The sequence below is a fragment of the Vicugna pacos genome, unplaced genomic scaffold, assembly GCF_048564905.1.
Source record: "Vicugna pacos unplaced genomic scaffold, VicPac4 scaffold_227, whole genome shotgun sequence".
Classification (NCBI taxonomy): domain Eukaryota; kingdom Metazoa; phylum Chordata; class Mammalia; order Artiodactyla; family Camelidae; genus Vicugna; species Vicugna pacos.
In genome coordinates this window covers 9,963-29,636 of record NW_027328906.1, presented here as the reverse complement: position 1 = coordinate 29,636, position 19,674 = coordinate 9,963, and the positions used below count along the sequence as shown (strand labels likewise).

At 39.3% G+C, this 19,674-nt stretch overlaps 1 protein-coding gene across 1 annotated transcript; it reads right to left on the bottom strand.

The window, feature by feature from the left end:
* Positions 1 to 11,322: 11,322 nt before the first annotated feature.
* LOC140695471 (protein VCF2-like) lies at positions 11,323 to 18,555 on the bottom strand. The gene is made up of 4 exons (XM_072958204.1): positions 18,409 to 18,555; positions 17,926 to 18,025; positions 12,894 to 12,953; positions 11,323 to 11,614 (listed from the first exon to the last, which is right to left on the bottom strand). The coding sequence occupies exons 1-4, from the start codon at positions 18,429 to 18,431 to the stop codon at positions 11,387 to 11,389; spliced, it is 411 nt and encodes a 136-aa protein (XP_072814305.1). The 5' UTR covers positions 18,432 to 18,555; the 3' UTR covers positions 11,323 to 11,386.
* Positions 18,556 to 19,674: the final 1,119 nt, after the last annotated feature.

The window sequence follows — 19,674 nt, the reverse complement described above, 5'->3', positions numbered from 1 at the left end:
GCATTTCTCTGATAGTGATATGGAGCATTTTTTCATGTGCCTATTGATTATTTGTATTTCTTCCTTGGAGAATTGCTTGTTTAGGTCTTCTGCCCATTTTCGGATTGGGTTGTTTGTTTTTTTCTTCTAAGTCATATGAGCTGCTTATATATTCTGGAGATGAAGCCTTTGTCGGGTTCATCTTTTGCAAAAATTTTCTCCCATTCCCTAGGTTGTCTTTTTGTTTTGCTTATGGATTCCTTTGCTGTACAGAAGCTTGTAAGTTTAATTAGGTTCCATTTGTTTATTCTTGCTTTTATTTCTATTGTTTGGGTAGATTTCCCTAGGAGAACACTTTTGAGATCTATGTGAGATGATGTTTTGCCTATGTTTACTTCTAGGAGGTTTACTGTATCTTGTCTTATGTTTAAGTCTTTGGTCCCCTTTCAGTTCCTTTGTGTATGGTGTAAGACAGTGTTCTAGCTTCATTGGTTTACATGCTGCTGTCCAGTATTCCCAACCCCATTTACTGAAGAGACTGTCCATATTCCACTGTATATTCTTGCCTCCTTTGTCAAAGATTACTTGACCCAAAGTTTGTGGGTTCATTTCTGGGCTCTCTATTCTGTTCCATTGGTCCATATGTCTGTTTTTGTATCAATACCATGCTGTCTTGATGACTGTAGCTCTATAGTATTGTCTGAAGTCTGGGAGAGTTATTCCTCCAGCCTCTTTCTTTCTCTTTAGTAATGCTTTGGCAATTATAAGTCTTTGATATTTCCATATAAATTTTATTATGATTTGTTCTAGTTCTGTGAAATATGTCCTGGGTAATTGGATAGGGATTGCATTAAATCTGTAGATTGCCTTGGGCAGTGTGACAATTTTAACAATATTGATTTTTCCAATCCAGGAGCACGGGATAGCTTTCCATTTTTTAAAATCTGTTTTAACTTCCTTCATCAGTGGTTTATACTTCTCCATGTATAAGTCTTTCACCTCCTTGGTTAGATTTATTCCTAGGTATTTTATTACTTTGGGTGCTATTTTAAAGGGGAATGTTACTTTAGTTTCTTTTTTTGTTCATTCATCATTAGTGTGAAGAAATGCAACTGATTTTTGAAGGTTAAACTTGTAACCTCCTACCTTGCTGAATTCTTTGATAGTCCTAGTATATTTTGTGTGGACCTTTTAGGGTTTTCTATGTATAATATCATGTCATTGGCATATAGTGACACTTTCACCTCTTCTTTTCCAATTTGGATCCTTTTTATTTCTCTCTCTTGACTGATTGCTGTGGCTAGGACTTCAAAGACTATGTTGAATAGGAGTGGTGAGAGTGGGCATCCTTGTCTTGTCCCAGATTTTACTGGGAAGCTTTTGAGTTTTTCACAGTTCAGTATTATGCTGGCAGTAGGTTTGTCATATATAGGTTTTATTATTTTGAGATGTATTCCCTCTGTTCCCACTTTGGTGAGAGTGTTTATCACAAATGGGTGTTCAATTTTATCAAATGCTTTTTCGGCATCTATTGAGATGATCATGTGGTTTGTGTCATTTCTCTTGTTGATTTGATATATTACATTGATTGATTTGCATATGTTGAACCAGCCTTGTGTCCCTGGGGTGAACCCCACTTGATCATGATGTATAATCTTTCTCATCTGCTGTTGGATTCTATTCGCTAGTATTTTGGTAAGGACTTTTGCATCTATGTTCATCAGTGATATTGATCTTTAATTCTGTGTTTCAGTAGTGTCTTGCCTGGTTTTGGTATCAGGGTGATGGTGGCTTCATAGCATGAGTTTGGGAGTATTCCCTCCTTTTCAATCTTCTGGAAGAATTTGAGAAGGACTGGTATGAGTTCTTTGTATGTTTGGTAGAATTCCCCAGTGAAGCCGTCTGGTCCTGGATTTTTATTGGTAGGAGTTTTTTTTTTTTTTTACTGCTAATTTGATTTCATTTCTTGTGATCAGTTTTATCAAGTGGTCAGCTTCTTCTTGGTTCAGTCTTGGTGGACTGTATGTTTCCAGAAATTTGTCCATCTCCTCTATATTATTCATTTTGCTTCTGTATAGTTTTTCATAATATTCTTATATGACATTCTGTATTTCTATGTTAGTTTTTGTAATTTCTCCACTTTCCATTCTTATTTTGCTTATTTGTGCTCTCTTTTTTTCTTCATTGTGGGTTTGGCCAGAGGTTTGTCGATTTTATTTACTTTTTCAGAAAAGCAGTTTTTGGTTTGATTGATTCTTTACTGTTGTATTTTAAATCTCTATTTTATTTATTTCCTCCCTGACATTTATTATTTCCTTCCTTCTGCTGATTTTTAGGTTCTTTTGTTCTTCTTTTTCTAATTCTTTTAGCTGGTGGCTTAGATTGTTTATTTGAGATTGTTCTCTTTTTTGTTTTTTTGTTTTTGTTCGTTTTTTGTTTTGTTTGTTTGTTTGTTTTTGAGGAAGGCCTGTATCGCTATAAACTTCTCTCTTAGCACTGCCTTTGCTGCGTCCCATAAATTTTGTGTGGTAGAGTTTTCATTTTCATTTCTTCCAAGGTATTTTTTAATTTCAACTTTTATTTCATCATTGACCCATTGGTTTTATACTAGCATGTTGTTTAGTCTCCATGCTTTCCTTTTTTCCTCCTGTGTTTCTCTGTAGTTGATTTCTAGTTTCATGGCACTGTGGTCAGTAAAGATGTTTGAGATAAGTTCTATCTTCTTCAAATTGTTGAGGCTTCTTTTGTGCCCAAGTACATGATCAATCCTAGAAAATGCTCCATGTGCACTTGAAAAGAATGTATATCCTATTTTGGGGGTGTGTGTAATGCTCTGAAAATATCCACCAAGTCTCATTTCTATATCGTACTATTTAATTTCTCTGTTGCCTTATTTATTCTCTGTCTGGAAGATCTGTCTAGTGATGCTAATGCGGTGTTAAAATCTCCAAATATGATTGCATTCCCATCAATTTCCCTCTTTATCTCTGTCAGTAATTTTTTTACATACTTAGGTGCTCCTATATTGGGTGCATATATATTAACGAGTGTGATATCCTCATCTTGTGTCACTCCTTTAATCGTTATAAAATGTCCTTCTTTATCTTTCCTTATGGCCTTTGTCTTAAAGTCAATTTTGCCTGAAATCAGTATTGCTACACCTGCTTTTTTGTCTTTTCCATTTGCAAGGAATATCCTTTTCCATCCTTTCACTCTTAATCTACATGTGTCCTTCTCCCTAAAGTGGGTCTTTTGTATGCAGCATATTGAAGGTTCTTGCTTTATTATCCACTCTGCCACTCTATGTCTTTTGACTGGAGCATTTAGTCCATTAACATTTACAGTCATTAATGATAGATGTGTGTTTATTGCCATTTTGAACTTATCTTTGCAGTTGACTTGGTATTTCCTCTTTGTTCCTTTCTTCTTCCTCTTGTGGCTTGAAAATTTTCCTTTGTATTATCATGGCTTTTATTTAGTTTCTGGGAACTCACTTATAAGTTTTTGGCTTGTGGTTACCCTTTTTTGTAAGTCTATTAACCCATTACTATAACTGTTTGTATTAAGCAGATAGTAATATAATCTTAAAACCATCCTACTGAGAACAAAAAAAAATTTTTTTAAAGAAAAGAAATAAATACTCTCTATTTTCTTGCTTCCCTCTCCCACTCTTAAAGATTTAGATGTCTTCTGTTACAATTTCATGTTAATTCTATTTGTAATTTATGGTAGTTATCACCTTTCCAGTTATGAGTTTCTCATTTCTGCAGCATCCTGCTTCTTTTCTATTTACAGTAGACCTTTCAATATTTCTTTTAGCATGGGTTTAGTGTTGCTACAGTCTTCTAGTTTTTGCTTGTCTGTGAAAGTCTTTATCTCTCCTTCTATTCTAAAGGATAACTTTGCTGGATAAAGTATCCTAGGCTACATCTTTTTTTCATTTAGGACTTTGAATATATCTTGCCACTCCCTTCTGGCCTGTACAGTTTGTGTAGAGAAATCAGCCGCAAGCCTTATGGGGGTTCCCTTGTAACTCACTCTTTGTTTTTCTCTTGCTGCCTTTAGGATCATTTCTGTATCCTTAAATCTGGCCATCTTGATTATGATATGTCTTGGTGTGGGTCTGTTTGGGATCTTCCACTTTGGGACCCTCTGAACCTCCTGTCCTTGGATACCTGATTCCTTCTTTAGGTTTGGGAAGTTTTCAGTCATGATTTCTTCCAATACCTTTTCAATCCCCTTTGCTCTTTCTTCCCCTTCTGGAACCCCTATTATGCGTAGATTGGCATGCTTTTTATTATCCCATAGGTCCCTTATATTGTTTTCATTGGTTTTTATTTGTTTTTCTCTCAGCTGTTCTGATTGGGTGCTTTCTGTTTTCCTGTCTTCTAGGTCACTTATTTGTTTCTCTGCATTATCTAGCCTGCTTTGTACAGCCTTTACATCAGCTCTCATCTCAGCAAATGAGTTTGCCAATTTTTCCTGGCTCTTCTTCATAGCTTCAATTTCATTTTGACATATTTTATATCTCTAAACACTATCTGTTTTAGTTCCTTTAGTACTTTCATCACTCCTTTTTTGAAATCTTCATCTAGTAGGCCATCAATGTCTATTTCATTGATTGTTCTTTCAGGGGGTTTCCCTTATTCTTTTAACTGGGGGTGGTTCCTCTGCTTCTTCATCTTGCTCGTATCTCTCTGGCACTGTGGCTTATAGAGCATCATTTATCTATTATGGTCCTTAAGGAGTTTATTTATTTATCTATCTAAAGCCTAAGCTGGAATAAAACTTGAAAAAGAGAGAGAGAGAATTTTAAAAGATGGGAGAGAAAATAAAAGGTTTGGTAACAGTGTATAATTAACATTAGAAGAACAAGTTGAAGCAAAATAGCTATCGAGTTGAGACGTCTTTTAAAAACCTTAAAAAAATGTAGAAAAGAACAAAGAAATATTTGAAACCTGAGTATAATCAATAACAGGAGACCAAAACCAAGAGAAATAAAAATGAAATGAGGTGGATTTTAAAAATATATAATAACAAAAATATTTTAAAAGAAAAAATTTAAAGGGATTGAAACTGGAGACATATACGATTGTTTAAAAATTAAAATTTAAAAAGGTAATAGAAAATATAACAGATTTTAAAAAAACGAAAAAAAAAAGGGGATGTGTTCTCGTGGAGACCTTGCGCTCTTCATGATTTTATCGAGAGGTCTTTCTGTCCTCGCCTTGCTGCTGAACTCAGCTCGCTGCTTCCAGAGGCCGTCTGTTGGCGTCCCTGGTCTGTGCTGCTCCCTGTGCAGGTCGGCAAGCAGATCACATGCCCTCCCAATGCCGCGGTCAGGTGCTGTGCTCTTACTCAGTGGGCAGGTGGGTCACGCCCCCTTCCGATGCCACGATCCCACAGGGTAGGCGAGCAGGTCTCGCCCCCTCCCAACAGCATGGTATGTGGCGGGCCACTCCCCTTCCCGATGTCTCTGTCAGATGCTGCTCTTGGGCAAGGTAGGGGGCAGGTCGCGCCTTTTCCCAGCACCAAGGTCAGGTGCTGTGTTCCTGCCGGGAAGGCGGGTGGCCACTTGCCCTCTCCTGGCGCCAGTCGCTCCCCTGTTCTGTGCAGCTGCCCACCCCGTAGGCGAGCTCGGGGAAGACGTTGGAACCACCTTGCCCCTGCTCCGTGCCAGAACTGAGTTCCTTGTTCGTTCGTTTTGGAGGCGAGAGTTCTCAGAGGTACAAGGGCAGAATGATCCTATCTGCCTGGGGCTGTAAACAAGCCTCCATCTCACCTTTGAGGCTGCTAAGCCCTTAGGTATGGATTCAGGTTTCAACCCCGCCCCCGCCTGGGTGCTAAGCACTGGAGGATATGGGGGCTGTGGCTGAGCCCCGCCTCTCCTCTCCCGAAAACTGATTCAGTGGGTTTTCAGAGATAGGGGTTATGGCACACTTCCCCCCAGGGCACATCAGCCCTGTTGTTTTATGGAGGGCTCAGGTTGTTTTGCCCTGTGTACCCGCTCATCCACGGCGTGCAGCAGCAGCACCCTGCAGTCCCCAGGGGTTGCCTCTGTGCAGCCTGTCCCATCCCCCACTGTCACTTTGCCTCTAGGGCTAGGGGTTGCGGAGACCCTCTGTGCCCATTTACCTTAGTTCTTTCGGTCAAGGGGTGCTCCATACAGATCTGAGCTTCAGAGGTTCCCCCTCCATCCTGCTGACCTCTCTGTTGGAGAGGGGGAGACCCAGCAAAAGAGCGCTATTCCCCCTTTGCCGCTCCCTCCCTGTGGGGCCAGTCCTGCACTGTTTTGCTCTTTCTTCTTTCTTTTTTCCTTTTCTCCTACCAGATTTGTGGCGTCTTTGTCTTTTGAAGAGGGCGATGTTCTGTCGGAGTTCAGCAGGTGCTCTGGCTGGCTGGGTGGGTCTGTGGATGTGAGTTTTGGTGTATTCATGGGAGAGGGTGAGCTACCAGCGTCCTTCTACTCCGCCCTCTTGGCCGATGACTCAACCATGACCCTTTTGCTTACCCACTATGTGCCTTTTAGCAAATCATTAGCCCCTCTCAGTTTCTTCAGGGTCAGATGATGTCATGTGGATAACTTGCTGCCAGCCTCCCTCTCCTTGCTTGTGAAGTGGAGAATCCACACCACACCTACCTCAGGATTATAGTGAGGAAACCACATTGTGTGTGGCACACAGTGGGTTCTCATTTAAGGGCAGCTTCTCACTCCCCAGGCTCCATTCCTACCTCACCTTCTATGAATCATTCTATTCTCACTTTATATTCCTATTTCTTTAGTGACATTTCTAAGAGAGGGTTCAATCTCACCTCCTGACTTAACCTGGCTCCTCTTCTTCATTCTCCTAATTTTGGATAAAGTCCACAGACGTCTCTTCTTCTTTCTTCTCATATTTGTTGAAATTTCTTCTCCTTCATAGCAGAGATATCTAGTTTTGAAGGGCTGGGTTCCCTCCCTGATGTTCAGTTTTGGGTTTTATTCTAAGACCAAAGGACAAAAACTGAACTTTTGTTAAGTACTTAAACCATTCATATGATTTTTCAAAGCCTTTGCTTCTGAGACATTAATCTCTACCCTGTGCGGAGTATGAAGATGTTTATTACACCCATAGAACAAGACACTCCTCATAATCAGTGGGGACAGAGAATTAAGTTCAGAAAGCAGGTGCATTTCCAATCATGCAGAATAAGGCAACGCACTCATTACTACTTAATGATGTGCACCACCTCAACTTTGCTCTGACAATCTAGGGCACAGCTGTGAAAGTCAGTAAAGCAAACAGAACTCCAATTGTCATAGCCTCATGCTCCACATTGTTCTCCTGATGCAGACACTTCCAAATGCAAGGAGTCCTCTGGTCCAGTGAGCCTCAAAACAGTAAGCTCTGTGACTTGGGCAATAACATGATGAGCATTTTAGTTTGCTCGGTTTCTTCTCTCCCATGTTCTGTTTGTATTGGTGACTGGTTCAATGAACCAGTTCACTGCCTGGAGCAGTATATTTCCCTCCCAAAAGCTGCAATAACATACTACCATTGGCGTGCAGTCAGTTCATGTAAATAAATTAAAGGACACATTGGCTGGACCCTGAAACTTCCTGTTCATGTTATTCATATTCCTTCACCCTATCATGGAGTTTTCACCCCCTTCTACTGAGCATAACAAGCACTCAAAAGGCTTGGTCAAACACTAGAAGTGCCCCCACAAAAACTCAGGTCAGTGCAAACAGCAACAGGTTCACCCCTGTTCATTGTCCTCCATCTTCCACCAAATGACTCAGTCAGCTCCCCTTTAAATCTTTGACTGATCACTGAATGACAAAATGTATTAACATTGCTTTAAAAGCAGGAATACACACACACACACACACACACACACACACACACACACAAGAACTTACTAGCTTCAGCTAACCAGTGTTTTGAAAGGTGCTCATGTAACCAAACTCAGGTTTGACTGCTCACTGCTCAAAAGCCAATATCCAAGAGGCAAATGTTTGTAGGAAGGACAGTTGCATTAATCAGACAGCTGTCAATCACGGGAGAAGGTGGACACATGTCCTGAGACCAATTTGAATATTCTGCTCAGCTTTGACAGGTTTTAAAGGGAAAAGGGAAAACAATCCCAGTTAATCATTAAAGTAGGAGGTTAGATTTTTCATCATTTTTCCATTGCAAGCAGACCTGTTGACTTTTCCTGATCTTCCTTTTGAAGCTATCATGCCCACATGGTCTGCCTGCAATTGGATGCTACCTTGCCCTCCGTGGTCTGTCTGCAAATTTACTAAGGGGTAGCTAGCGGTAGAGAGTCATTCATTCTTTAATCACTTTAATTACTACTTAATTCTTCATTCTTAGTCCTTTTAATCCAGGAAAGGAATCCACAGGTTAGGTAAGGCATTGTGAACCCTCAGTAAAGCAAAAATCAGAAGTTAGGGTATATGTGACCTAGAGATCTAATTTTTATGATTAAGGTTTAAGGGGAACAGAAATAGACAAACAGGAAGTGGCAACATGCTGTGTACAAATCCCCACTTGTCAGACATTTTTTTTTTCCATTTCTATGGGAATTGGGGTGGGGAGGAAGGCCCACCTTCTGTAACTTCTTCATGCCGACATACGGTGTTGTATTCTTAGAGTGGAAGATGTTGACATGGGTCTGTAGAATCTCTTTGCTGACAATTTTAGTTACATGCTTACACATATGGGCAGAACAAGCTACAATGATTCTGATGCCCACAAAGATATAGATTATTATGAGCAGTGGTGCCAATCTCATTTTCTTAAGGCCAGTTTTGGGAATTGTACTAGCCATAGATTTGGTAATGGCTCAAGATGGAGAAGCTTACGTCATGGCTACAGTCTGATTATCACGCAGTTGGCTTTTTCTCTCTGGTGGCAGTTACAGTATCTGTAAAAAGCTCAGGAATATGCCTCATGTCTGTGACTCTATTGTCCTAATCATTAACTGCTCAAGTCTGCTCTTTTGTGACTCTGGGGAGGCCTGGGAGACTTCAGCTTTTCTACAAACAAGAGGCAGGGACCTAAAGGGGCTTTTGGACTTGGGGGGCCTTACAGGGTTCTGCTCAGTTCCACTCATTCTCTGACACTATCAAGTAACCTCATAATGAAAATATATTTTAGCTTGCCAAGGTTTAGATAACCTGAAGAAGACAGGCTAGAGGTTATATGTTGCATTTACTAGAAAAAAATAGGTTTACACTGGCAACTGTTATACCAAGATTTTACTCACACTGAAAAAATAACAATGTTTTGTCACAGTGATAGCTTCATCTCTCATATCATTAAATGGGCAGGAAATGAAAGGAAATTTGCCTTCTCAGATTTTTCAGCGGCACTGCACTTTTAATATATGCTCTATTTTCATTCCATGCCACGTATTTCAGCCTGCAGAATTCTTCCTGGGTGTTTTTTTTTTTCCTTTCTCTTTTTTTTCTAACTTTTTTTTATTGAGTTACAGTCATTTTACAACATTGTGTCAAATTCCAGTGCAGAGTACAATTTTTCAATTATACATGAACATACATATATTCATCGTCATTTTTTTTTGCTGTGAGCTACCACAAGATCTTGTATATATTTCCCTGTGCTATACAGTATAATCTTGTTTCTAAATCATGTGTGTACCTGCGGTTTGAGAGTTCCAACAGGCTGTCTCCTTTAGTATTTGGTTGTTTGCTTTTTGTTACAGTGAAAATGATAGCCAAAAAAGTCAAAATGCTTCTTGTTAAAACACCTGGCTTTTTAACTTTGGGGACAGTAGTCACAGAAAAAAATACTCTTACACAAACTGTGTAACTGAGAAATAAATGGACCCATGCCTGATCCACCAGTTTGAGGCCAATGGTGCTGTGGCTTTTTCCTCAGTAACACTAAAACCCCACTACTAGTATCAGACCTTAAAATCCTATCCATACTAAAGGAAACCACCATGGAAAGGAGGTGTGTGTGTGTGTGTGTGTGTGTGTGTGTGTGCATGTGTGTGCATGTGTGTTTTCTACTTTTCCTAGAACAGTTTTCCTTTTCAAATATTAACTCTGTGACTTCATCAAATCTCATTCTTCTTTTACTCAATCTGTTATTTTATGTCTTTTCCAAATCTTCACAAATGGCAAAGACCTCTCTCTAGAGCTACCTTTAATTCTCATATCTGCTTGTTTCTGCTGTGTGGGCTTCCAAGTTTAGAGTGTAGAGAATGATGTGAACATGCAAGAGGTTCTTATTAGACCAGAGGGCACTTTCCTTTCAATCTACCTCTGGCATTCTGCAGGGCACAAAACTGGATACATCCTAGTTCCTTGTTGACACAGCGCATTGCTGAAGAAGCAGGCACATCCTTGTAACCAGTGGTCAATGTGATTAGCTCTTTAGGATAACCAAAGAACATGGGAACATATCCATCTCTGGCTAACTAAACACTACTATTGCCTATTTCTTCAGTGGTGCCTCGCCATTGTCTGTAAGCCGCACCAACCTTTGCAGTTTCAATGACATATGCTGGCCCCCTAGTCTTCGTAAAGGGGTCTTTGAAACAGCAAGTAGAGGGTTGTCCAAACCAGTTTAACAATTCTTATAACTTTAGACATTGAGTGAGGTAGCTTACACATTATCAGCTTTAGCTCTAGACATAACAGGTGGAATTGGAAATGAGATCACTTAAACTACTAATAATTAAACAGGTTTGTTTTCAAGACAGAAAGCTGTTATGTACCTCTTGTCTGACAGAATTGTGCAACGCTTTCTACTAACTCTGAAATGCACGCTCTGGAGGATTAATGATACAGAAGGTATCTGAGTACACAAGAGCCTTAGGAATATTCTTTCTAGAAACACAAAGAGTGGAGACAGTTGCTAGAGGGGAGATTTCACTTATACAGTCTAAATTGGGTCTAACTGTCCCCTTGCAAGTTGAGAGTAATTTCAATAAGACATCTACCTTCTGAGAGGCAGTGTGGCAGTTCAGTTCACTACAAGACTGAATCCAGCTATTTCTGCTTTGGAATAGTAATTTTTTTTCTTCGTGAAAATTTCACACTTTACTAGCCTATTACATTTTTTCGACTGAAGATCTGTCATTTTAAAAGGACAATTGACTAGGGTTTCTAACTGACAGATTTGTAAAGCAATCTGAATTGGACATTCTATGGATTCAACCTGCATGTGAGGTTTCCTCATAAATTTGACATCCAACCTGAAAAGAATTCTATAAAAGTGCTTCCAGGTCCCCTTTGAAATAGCAAAAGTGCAGCAAAAACCCAAGTTAAAACAACTGTCCATCAACCTGTTATTTAAAAGACAGACTGAAAAGTCAACAGACGTCTTTGTTTTGTGTGCAATTGCCTTTATAAGCAAATTTTAGGTTGGAATGAGGAGCTCCTAGTTCATCATGTTGGACACTGTCCTCGCTGCCGCAGGCTGTTGAAGTGTGCCTCCTTTAAGATCCGGTTAATGTGGGAGTAAGGACCTTGGTAGAGTGCGTACTCCTCATATAAGGACTGAGGGGTACTCATGTTGGGGTCAGCAACCACCTGGTTTAAGCCACTTTCTGGTCCAATTACTCTCTCTGGGATATTAACGCTGCTGCTGCTCCTGTCACTATCATTGCTTGACGACTGGGAGGATAAAAACAGGAAGAGAATGAGTATTATGCTATTACACTATTTTTCCTATTCATCTTGGAGAACAGCAGCATCAAAGCCTAAAGGGATTAGAAAACTACAGCCACTTAAAGTATTTCAATCTGTGCTCACAGCACAACCGCCCCAGAATTCAGCTGGGATTAATAGCCACCATTTTACAGAGGAGGAAACTGAGATCCACTGACTTGCCCAGCGTCACATAGCCAGGAAGTGACAGAGTGGGGATTCAAACACAGGCCTTCTGAGTTCAAATCCCTTCACAAATCCTTTGTCCCTGTGTGTTGCACTTATCAAGTTCTCACCCTCCAAGGGAAAGCATCAATCAATGCTACAGAATGCAGTAAATGTACGTCCATAAAGAATAAGATCGATTCTGGGCACAAGCTAAAATAAAAGAAATAAATTGGTACATACATACAGTTATGCATCCATATATACATACATGCACACACATATACAGACCTCTGATGATTCTGTACATATCCCCTGATAGTAGGCATATGTGGTCCTCCTATATTAACACAAGGCTACACACAGATCCTGGAAGGCACTCGATATACTTTTTGTAAAAGTTACATGTTAATTATTGGCATTTTTAAGACTAGTACTTATCGTTGCTCTAAATATACGGATTAGATATGGGGGTGTATGTGTGGGTGTCTGCACCTAAGAATTTTTTTTTAATTGAACTAACATGACTCAGAGTCATTATCATATTAGAGAAACTACTAGGGATTCCTGAAAACAATCATCGTCAAGAATTTCCTCCCTTCCAATGTTAGGATTCTCAAAGGAGAAGGTAATGAGAAGGAACCACATTTGAACTACAATACTTAACAATTTTGGTATTGCATTTCTTATATGCAAGCTTTACCAAAGGTAACCTTAATGAGACTTAAACCAAGAATGGTCATGGCCCATTGGTCTTTTGGAGCTTTTCAACATAGGTCATACACTTCACTGCCCACAAGTCCTAATAGACAACTTATGTCCATCTTTATGTAGTTAGAAACATATATTAAAAGAACTGTCCGAGAAAGAGTTAGGATGAGCCAATGGAACCCGATATGATGGTTATCACCAACAGCAGTGAAGTTGACTTCAGGACTTAATGCAAAGGCCTATTCGAAAAAATTCCAAAAAGATGATTTTCCTAGCCTAAGGGTAAAAATCTGAAATCTCCACTGGCATAAAATAGTGCAGTTATGAATATTCAAAAATAAGTAGGTTTTACATTGGATAAGACACCCACCGCAAACACTTTGGTTCCTCTTAGTTGGTCTTCCTTATTATTTATCATTACAGGTACTGTCTGAAAAACAAAGCAAGAACTGTAATTACTTTCTGGTGAATCAAATTTCATCTCAAATGACAATATATCCATTTTACAGTATACTGTAACACTAGGTGGCGCTAGGCTATGAAATAGTACTTTAAAATTAACAAGCTAGAAGAGATTTATGCAGAATAATTGTTAAGAACAAAATAGATCTGCCTCCAATTTCTAGTTCATTTAAAATATTTTAAAACTCACTTGTATAGGGACATAAGTATCAATGTTCACTGTGACATTGCTTATAATATCAGCATTGTTGTTAATAGCTGAAAATCAGAAACAAGCCCCCAAACAGGATAGCAGTTAAATTATAGTGCATCCATTCATACAATGCAATTTTGTCAGCCATTAACAATGATGATATAGTTGTATCTGTACTGATATGGGTGAATGTCCTCGGCATCATTTGATTAGATGTCATGTTTTACATATACATATATATATGTGTGTGTATATATATAGATATATATAATAATATATATCTATATATATATAATTTGAGACTTTAGACCCTTTTTTAATCTTTGTTTTTTGGTTTTTCAAATATATTTTCACTTTCTAAAGCATCCACAACAAATGTATTTATTTTGTGAAAAACATTTATTTCATTTGCAAAACCAAGGGAAATTTCCTGCTTTTCGATTCAGTTACTTTTTTGACTTCAAAACAAAGAGTTAAAATGAACTGTGATGCCGTAAATGAGATTTCCTTTACACTGCTAAAGAACACCTCAAACATCATGTCATATCCCACTAGCATTTTCTATGCCAATGGTGCTCATTATCTAATAAACATGGCCTATATTATACAACCCTGGGCCTTGTCACATCTTACCCTTTCGAATGTACTTCATGTGACATATCTCTTGCTTAATGAATTCTATCATTGTCAGAGTGCTTGGGATGAAAAGGTTTCTCCTTGATAGTGTACGGTTTTGACACTCAAAACTGCTACCTTAGCACAGAATCATTTTCCTTATTTCACTTGATTTTAGAAAGAGAGCAAATTCTTTTACCGGAAGAGAAATGAGATTTTAAATATTTCAAGATTGAGAAAGACCCATAAAACATAAATCCTTTTCACTATCCCCCCGATTCCTCAAAGAAACTTCTCATCAGAGTGCTTACCCTATTTTTCAGTTACAAAGCTCATCCTTTTTCCTCCAACCATTCAATAGAAGCTTAGTGCTGAGATCTGTGCAAGGCAAATGAGAACAGGCCTATGTGCTGCAAAACCAAAACCCTTGTAAATGCAAGTACATCGCAAAACAAAATTACATTTATAAAGACCCCGACCAAGGGTTTCTCACTTAATGATTTCACAAAAGTGTCACATAAAAGTCCTGGGGTCTAGGTCTGTGTGAAAAGGCAGGATTTTAGATTAGTTTGGGCCGCAATGAAATCTGCCTGTTACCTCTGTAACCAAAGAAGCTTCCTTCAATTGAGTCCAGCAGAGATTTTTCCATAACACCTTCTATTTGGGGATGATCATCAGAACCACCCCCTGCCCGTGGGGCTTTTTATTTATTTTATTCACGTGCACATGCCAGGGCCTCATCTTTGAGAGGCTACCTCATGTAGGCACAGGTGGTTCTGATGCCCAACCACTATCCAAACAAATACTTGTGTGCCTACTATGTACAACCAGGTGCTTTGCCGGGGATACTTGGGGACTTGAACAACGGCTAATTCCTGAGCCCAATCAAGAAGAACTCTTTGAGGATGACAGCGTCAAGCTACTGCAATGGCAGGGATGTAGCAACGAATGCTGACTGGGGAAACAGGAGAGACTCCTTGAAATGAATGGCATCTGAACTGGGCCTTGGAGGATGGGGAGAATATTAATAAGACGGATGTGACACATGGGGGGAACAATAAGAGCACAAGCAGGGTGAAGAGGAGATTTCAAGGAGACCTGGCTAGTAATACGATGTGACTGGGGCTTCCCAGGGAGGAGTTTGTGGGAGATAAAATATGCAAGAGAAGAAAGGGCTAGGCTATCAAGAACCTTGAATGTCACGCTGAGAAGTCTGTCGGAACAGGTACTTGAGACCAAGAGATATGCTCAGATATACATTTAGGAAGAGGATTCTAGGGATGAACAGAGTAGAAAGAGAAAGAGTACAGAGACCACCTAGGAAATTTTGCAATACATCAAGCAAGAGGCAAAGCAGGCCTGAACGAGGATGGAGGAAATGTGAAGGAAGATACACATCAAAAGTAGGATAGGAGGAGTCACTGAGGAAATGACAGAGGCAGCTATGTTGACCCCAACCACCCAGGACAATGCTTGGCAAGTAGCAGGTGCTCCGTAAATAGCTGCTGAACAATTTAGCAAGATCTTAGGCCACTCCTGGCACGTTAGAGAAGAGTAGTAGGTGGGGTTTGAGGAACCAACTTTTAGTGAGTAGTTGCATGAAGGGAATAAGAAATAACAGGCAGTGAAAGCAGATTACAGCTGGGAGGTAAAGGGGAGAAGAGATCAATCATCTCCACAGAAAAGTAAGGTAGGCCCAAAATGAGTTAGGAACAGGAAAGAGCACCGTACCGGGCAAATGAAAGAACCAGTGGATAAACTGAATCTGAAGAGACAAGGAGGAATGTTAATTACAGAGCATCTTCATCAAAAGAGAACAGGAATACGTGTGTATATTTACAACACAGAATTATGTAATTCTCCTTAATTGTAAAAGCAGATTAAGCCAGTATTTTGTTTTCCTTTAAGCCCTAGCTTCCCTCTCAATTCCATCCCTCCATGCCTCAGAGCTTTTCATTTATGTGAACCCCAAGAACAAAAACGTTTTTCAACTGTACTGCATATTCCATACTTGCCATCATAATATGATGTTTATTCTAAGGCAACTGCAGAAACTAGATTCAGCAAGTCAGATGATCCTAACCAAGTCCATCCAAGCACTTAAAGTACGTGCTTCCAAAGTTGCAACATACCAACAATGAAAAGCTCATGCTCACTCACACCAATGAGATACTGCAGAACTTTATGAACCATAAGATACCAAATCAATTTGGCTGCTGAATTACAACCACTTTCCAAATTAGTAAAGCGATGGTACTCATGTGTTAACTTCTCTGTGTCAATGGGATACAAAATTTATACTTTCTGTAGCTCAGTTTCCCTCATAAAATGAACTTGGACTAGACATTGAGTTTTAAGTTCCTTTCCAACTCAAAAATTATATTTATCATAGAATCTATATAAGTACAAAACAATTTAAACAACTTCACCTCGTTTCAACTCAGTAAATGGGATTTGAACAAACAAAACATCTGTAGAAAAACGTGTGTGTGTGTGTGTGTGTAGCTTTAATTCCTTAAAACAACTTCAATTTTAACATTCAGTTACAATATAAAACTGCTTGAGATTGCTTGGTATATACAACATGAACAAGGTTTCATAAAATGCACGTAACAGATTAGACCATCTTTGGAAAGGGTGGTCCCTGCGTTTTGAATGTATCTTTTAAGTAGAGGTTAATTTCAGAAGTTACCATTTTGCCATAGGTTATAAAAACATACTAACAACCATTATTTTGTTCAATGACAGTTTCATCCGAAATAAGATCTCCCAAAGCAGTTCTGTGTCTCAGAATGTGTATAATTAAATTCGATGAGAATGACCCAAATGTGCAAACAACCTAAGTGAAAACATTTTTCAAAAATTATGCCAAATGTTCCACGTGTCATATGAATTGACATTTAAACAAGACCTGACAAAGAGACAGCTCCTACCAGTTAAAAAAAAAGGGGGGGGGGGCGTGGATGTACAGAATTCTAATTTTAAACATAGGCGGGGGCCCCCGGTTCTATTGTTCTCTCATTCATCTTCCTTCTGCTGCTCCCTTGGAATTCCTAGCATTAGGATATCAAATCTTTTCCAATTCAGGTAGGGAAGAAAAAAAGACAGATCTGTTCCAGATAAGCCACTCCTGTTTATATCTACACATTTTTTTCACTCTCGATTTCTTGCTACTACTTGGTAATCTGAAAACTAAAAAGGAATGGTCTTGGTAACTAGGACAGACAAAAAACATTAGTGTCCTTGTGTTTGCCATTTCTAGAAGTCTTATACTTATGTACGAGGGGACAGATTTACAGGAAAAGTGGTGGTGTCATTTGTAAAGCTGTAAGGTTGGGAAAAAAAAAAGAGCAATACTCCTATACAGGCAAGATATTCAACAAAAAAAAAGGCCAGCATCGAAGAGAGCAAGTTATATGAGTTGTATCTAGCTAAAATTTACCCATCCAAATAGCTTCCCAGGATCTGGGACTATCACCACCTGCATACAGGTTCCAGGAAGAGGACACAGACTGATAATCATTTCGCCTCTTGTTCACAAAAGGGACAAGTGAGCACTACTTAGTCATTAACTAACAGGATTCATCCAGAAGGACTTAACAAGGTTCCTTTAATCCTCTCCTAGTAAACGATATCTCAGTTAAAACAATATCATGCTAATGACCACAAGTTATTAAAATTCAGGTTCTTCCATTCAAGCACCATTAAAGCTTTGCAAATCACCAGACTCCCCTAGCCTTAATTTCATTTTCACATTTCCCAGCTAGAAATCAAGAATCTCCTTCTAGCCAGTAACACACCATTATATATCTGAAAACTTATTTTCCATCTAAAAATAAGGGAGGGGGTAAGATTATATTATTCCCTGCTCCTATGACAGGAGGAAAGTCTAAGACCTAGCTCTTCTTGATTATGTTTTAGCCAAGTCTTTCCTGTGCTTCCCCTCCATCATCTGTGAGATACTACACACCATGGCTAAGGGCTCCAGATCAAAAGCCACTGCAATCAAGCAAGAACACTTTTATGAAGGTTTCTTGGAATGAAGCACTTCTTTGAAGTGCAGGACACAAATTGGATAAGTTAAGTTCAGGAATGTTTGAAATAGACGTGGGCTATCTGATCATATTCCTACCTCTGCATCCTGAGACTCCTGAGACACAGGGTTTCTCCTGCTCCTTTTGGACTGGGGAGAATAGTGGTTGTCCTCTTTGCTGTCATTCCTTTTTCGTTTCCTGAAAATAAACCACAAGAGAGAGGAGAGAATATCATCCAACAGTCGACCTTCTGGACACTTAAATTGCAAGCCAGTGGCAACATGATATAGATATAGATATAGATATAGATATAGATATAGATATAGATATAGATATAGATATAGATATAGATATAGATTTGAAATCTTGTCTGAGAAAATACAAGTCATCATCTGCTACTCCGTTGATTTAAAGTCAGAAGAATACATCACCAGGCACCAAGAGGGAAAATATAAAACAGGAACTCTAAGAAAAGTCAAGCTCTAAATTTCGTTTTGAAACATTAGCTTCTTAATTTTAAATGACTCTTGGGAATAAAATAAGAACAGGAAGAATTTAACAGCTACGTTCTCAAAATCTACCTAATTACGTTCATTGTCTTCATTCCCTGAAATTACAATTCCAGCTTAAGTGATTTTTAAGCCCTTCCATATGATAACACTTAAGACAGGTATGGCTGCCAGTGCCTCTTTCCTGTTAACATTCTTGTGAAAGTGGTATAGGTTCAAATAAACACTGCAAAGAGTTTCCAGGTGTGCTGTTAGGCAGTCACTGTGGCCATTATGACATAATGCTTACTGCACTAGATAGTCATCATGAGACTGTGACTGATTACTAACTTGAAATATGGCCCCTCAAAAATATTGTTAATGGTTGGTAAGATTACATCTTCAGCCCAAGTCCCCTTTTAGTAAGTAATCAGACTACAGCACTTGACAATACACTTCTTGCTGTCACCCTATAGTTAAGCAGTCATTCTTCCAAGCCATCTCCTTAGAGAGTACTTGTAAGTTCATGATACCCCTAAGGATGGCTGAGTCTACTCATTTTTATAATTCCACTTCTCTCCAATCTTCCTCCTATCTCTGAGTACTGAGTCCCATAAAGTAGTGATTTCAAACTCTTTGTTAAAGAAACTCTTTTCTTAACAACAACAAAAAATCAATAAACGAGGGAAAAAAGAGGAGTTACTGTATTGATAACACAGTCTCTTTCACCACACCCTCTCCTGTACCTCCTTCCCTGTGCCCCTGTGCCACCCACTAACTTAGCCTGACTTTCTAAACACTGAGGAAACAGCAGGCCCAAAGAAGCAAAGTGACTCAGAGTAAGCTAAGTAAGGCTGGTAGAAGTAGAACTGGAAGGGAAGTTCTCTTGAGCCCTGGCCCAAGACCCTCCAGGAAGCCCTACAGGAGTAAAACTTAACAGAAGAGCTGCATGTCCAATCAAATGATGTCTTTATGGTAAACAAGTTGTCAGTACAAATTAATTCAGATAATTTGTGCACAGTGCAGTTAAAAGAGAACTTTTTTTTTTTTGGAAGAAAATACGGGCTATTTTTTTTTTCAACTATATGAGCCAAAGAAACTTCAGAAATATTAGCTGGACTTGGTAAGAAAAAGGCCACTGCAGTCAGATCAGACTCCATTTGTACACACTGCTTGCTGTCCAGTGACTGTGCTCCTAATTGCAATAGCATGTCGGTAACTGGGGCCTTACGTTTATATCTAGGACCAGAGAATACACTAATACAGGGCCAAGTGGCCCTGGCGATATTGGCCAAAGAAGCAAAGCGTGATAACGGTGAGGTCCGGAGACGGACCGGAAGGGGCCAAAGTGGCCCTGGA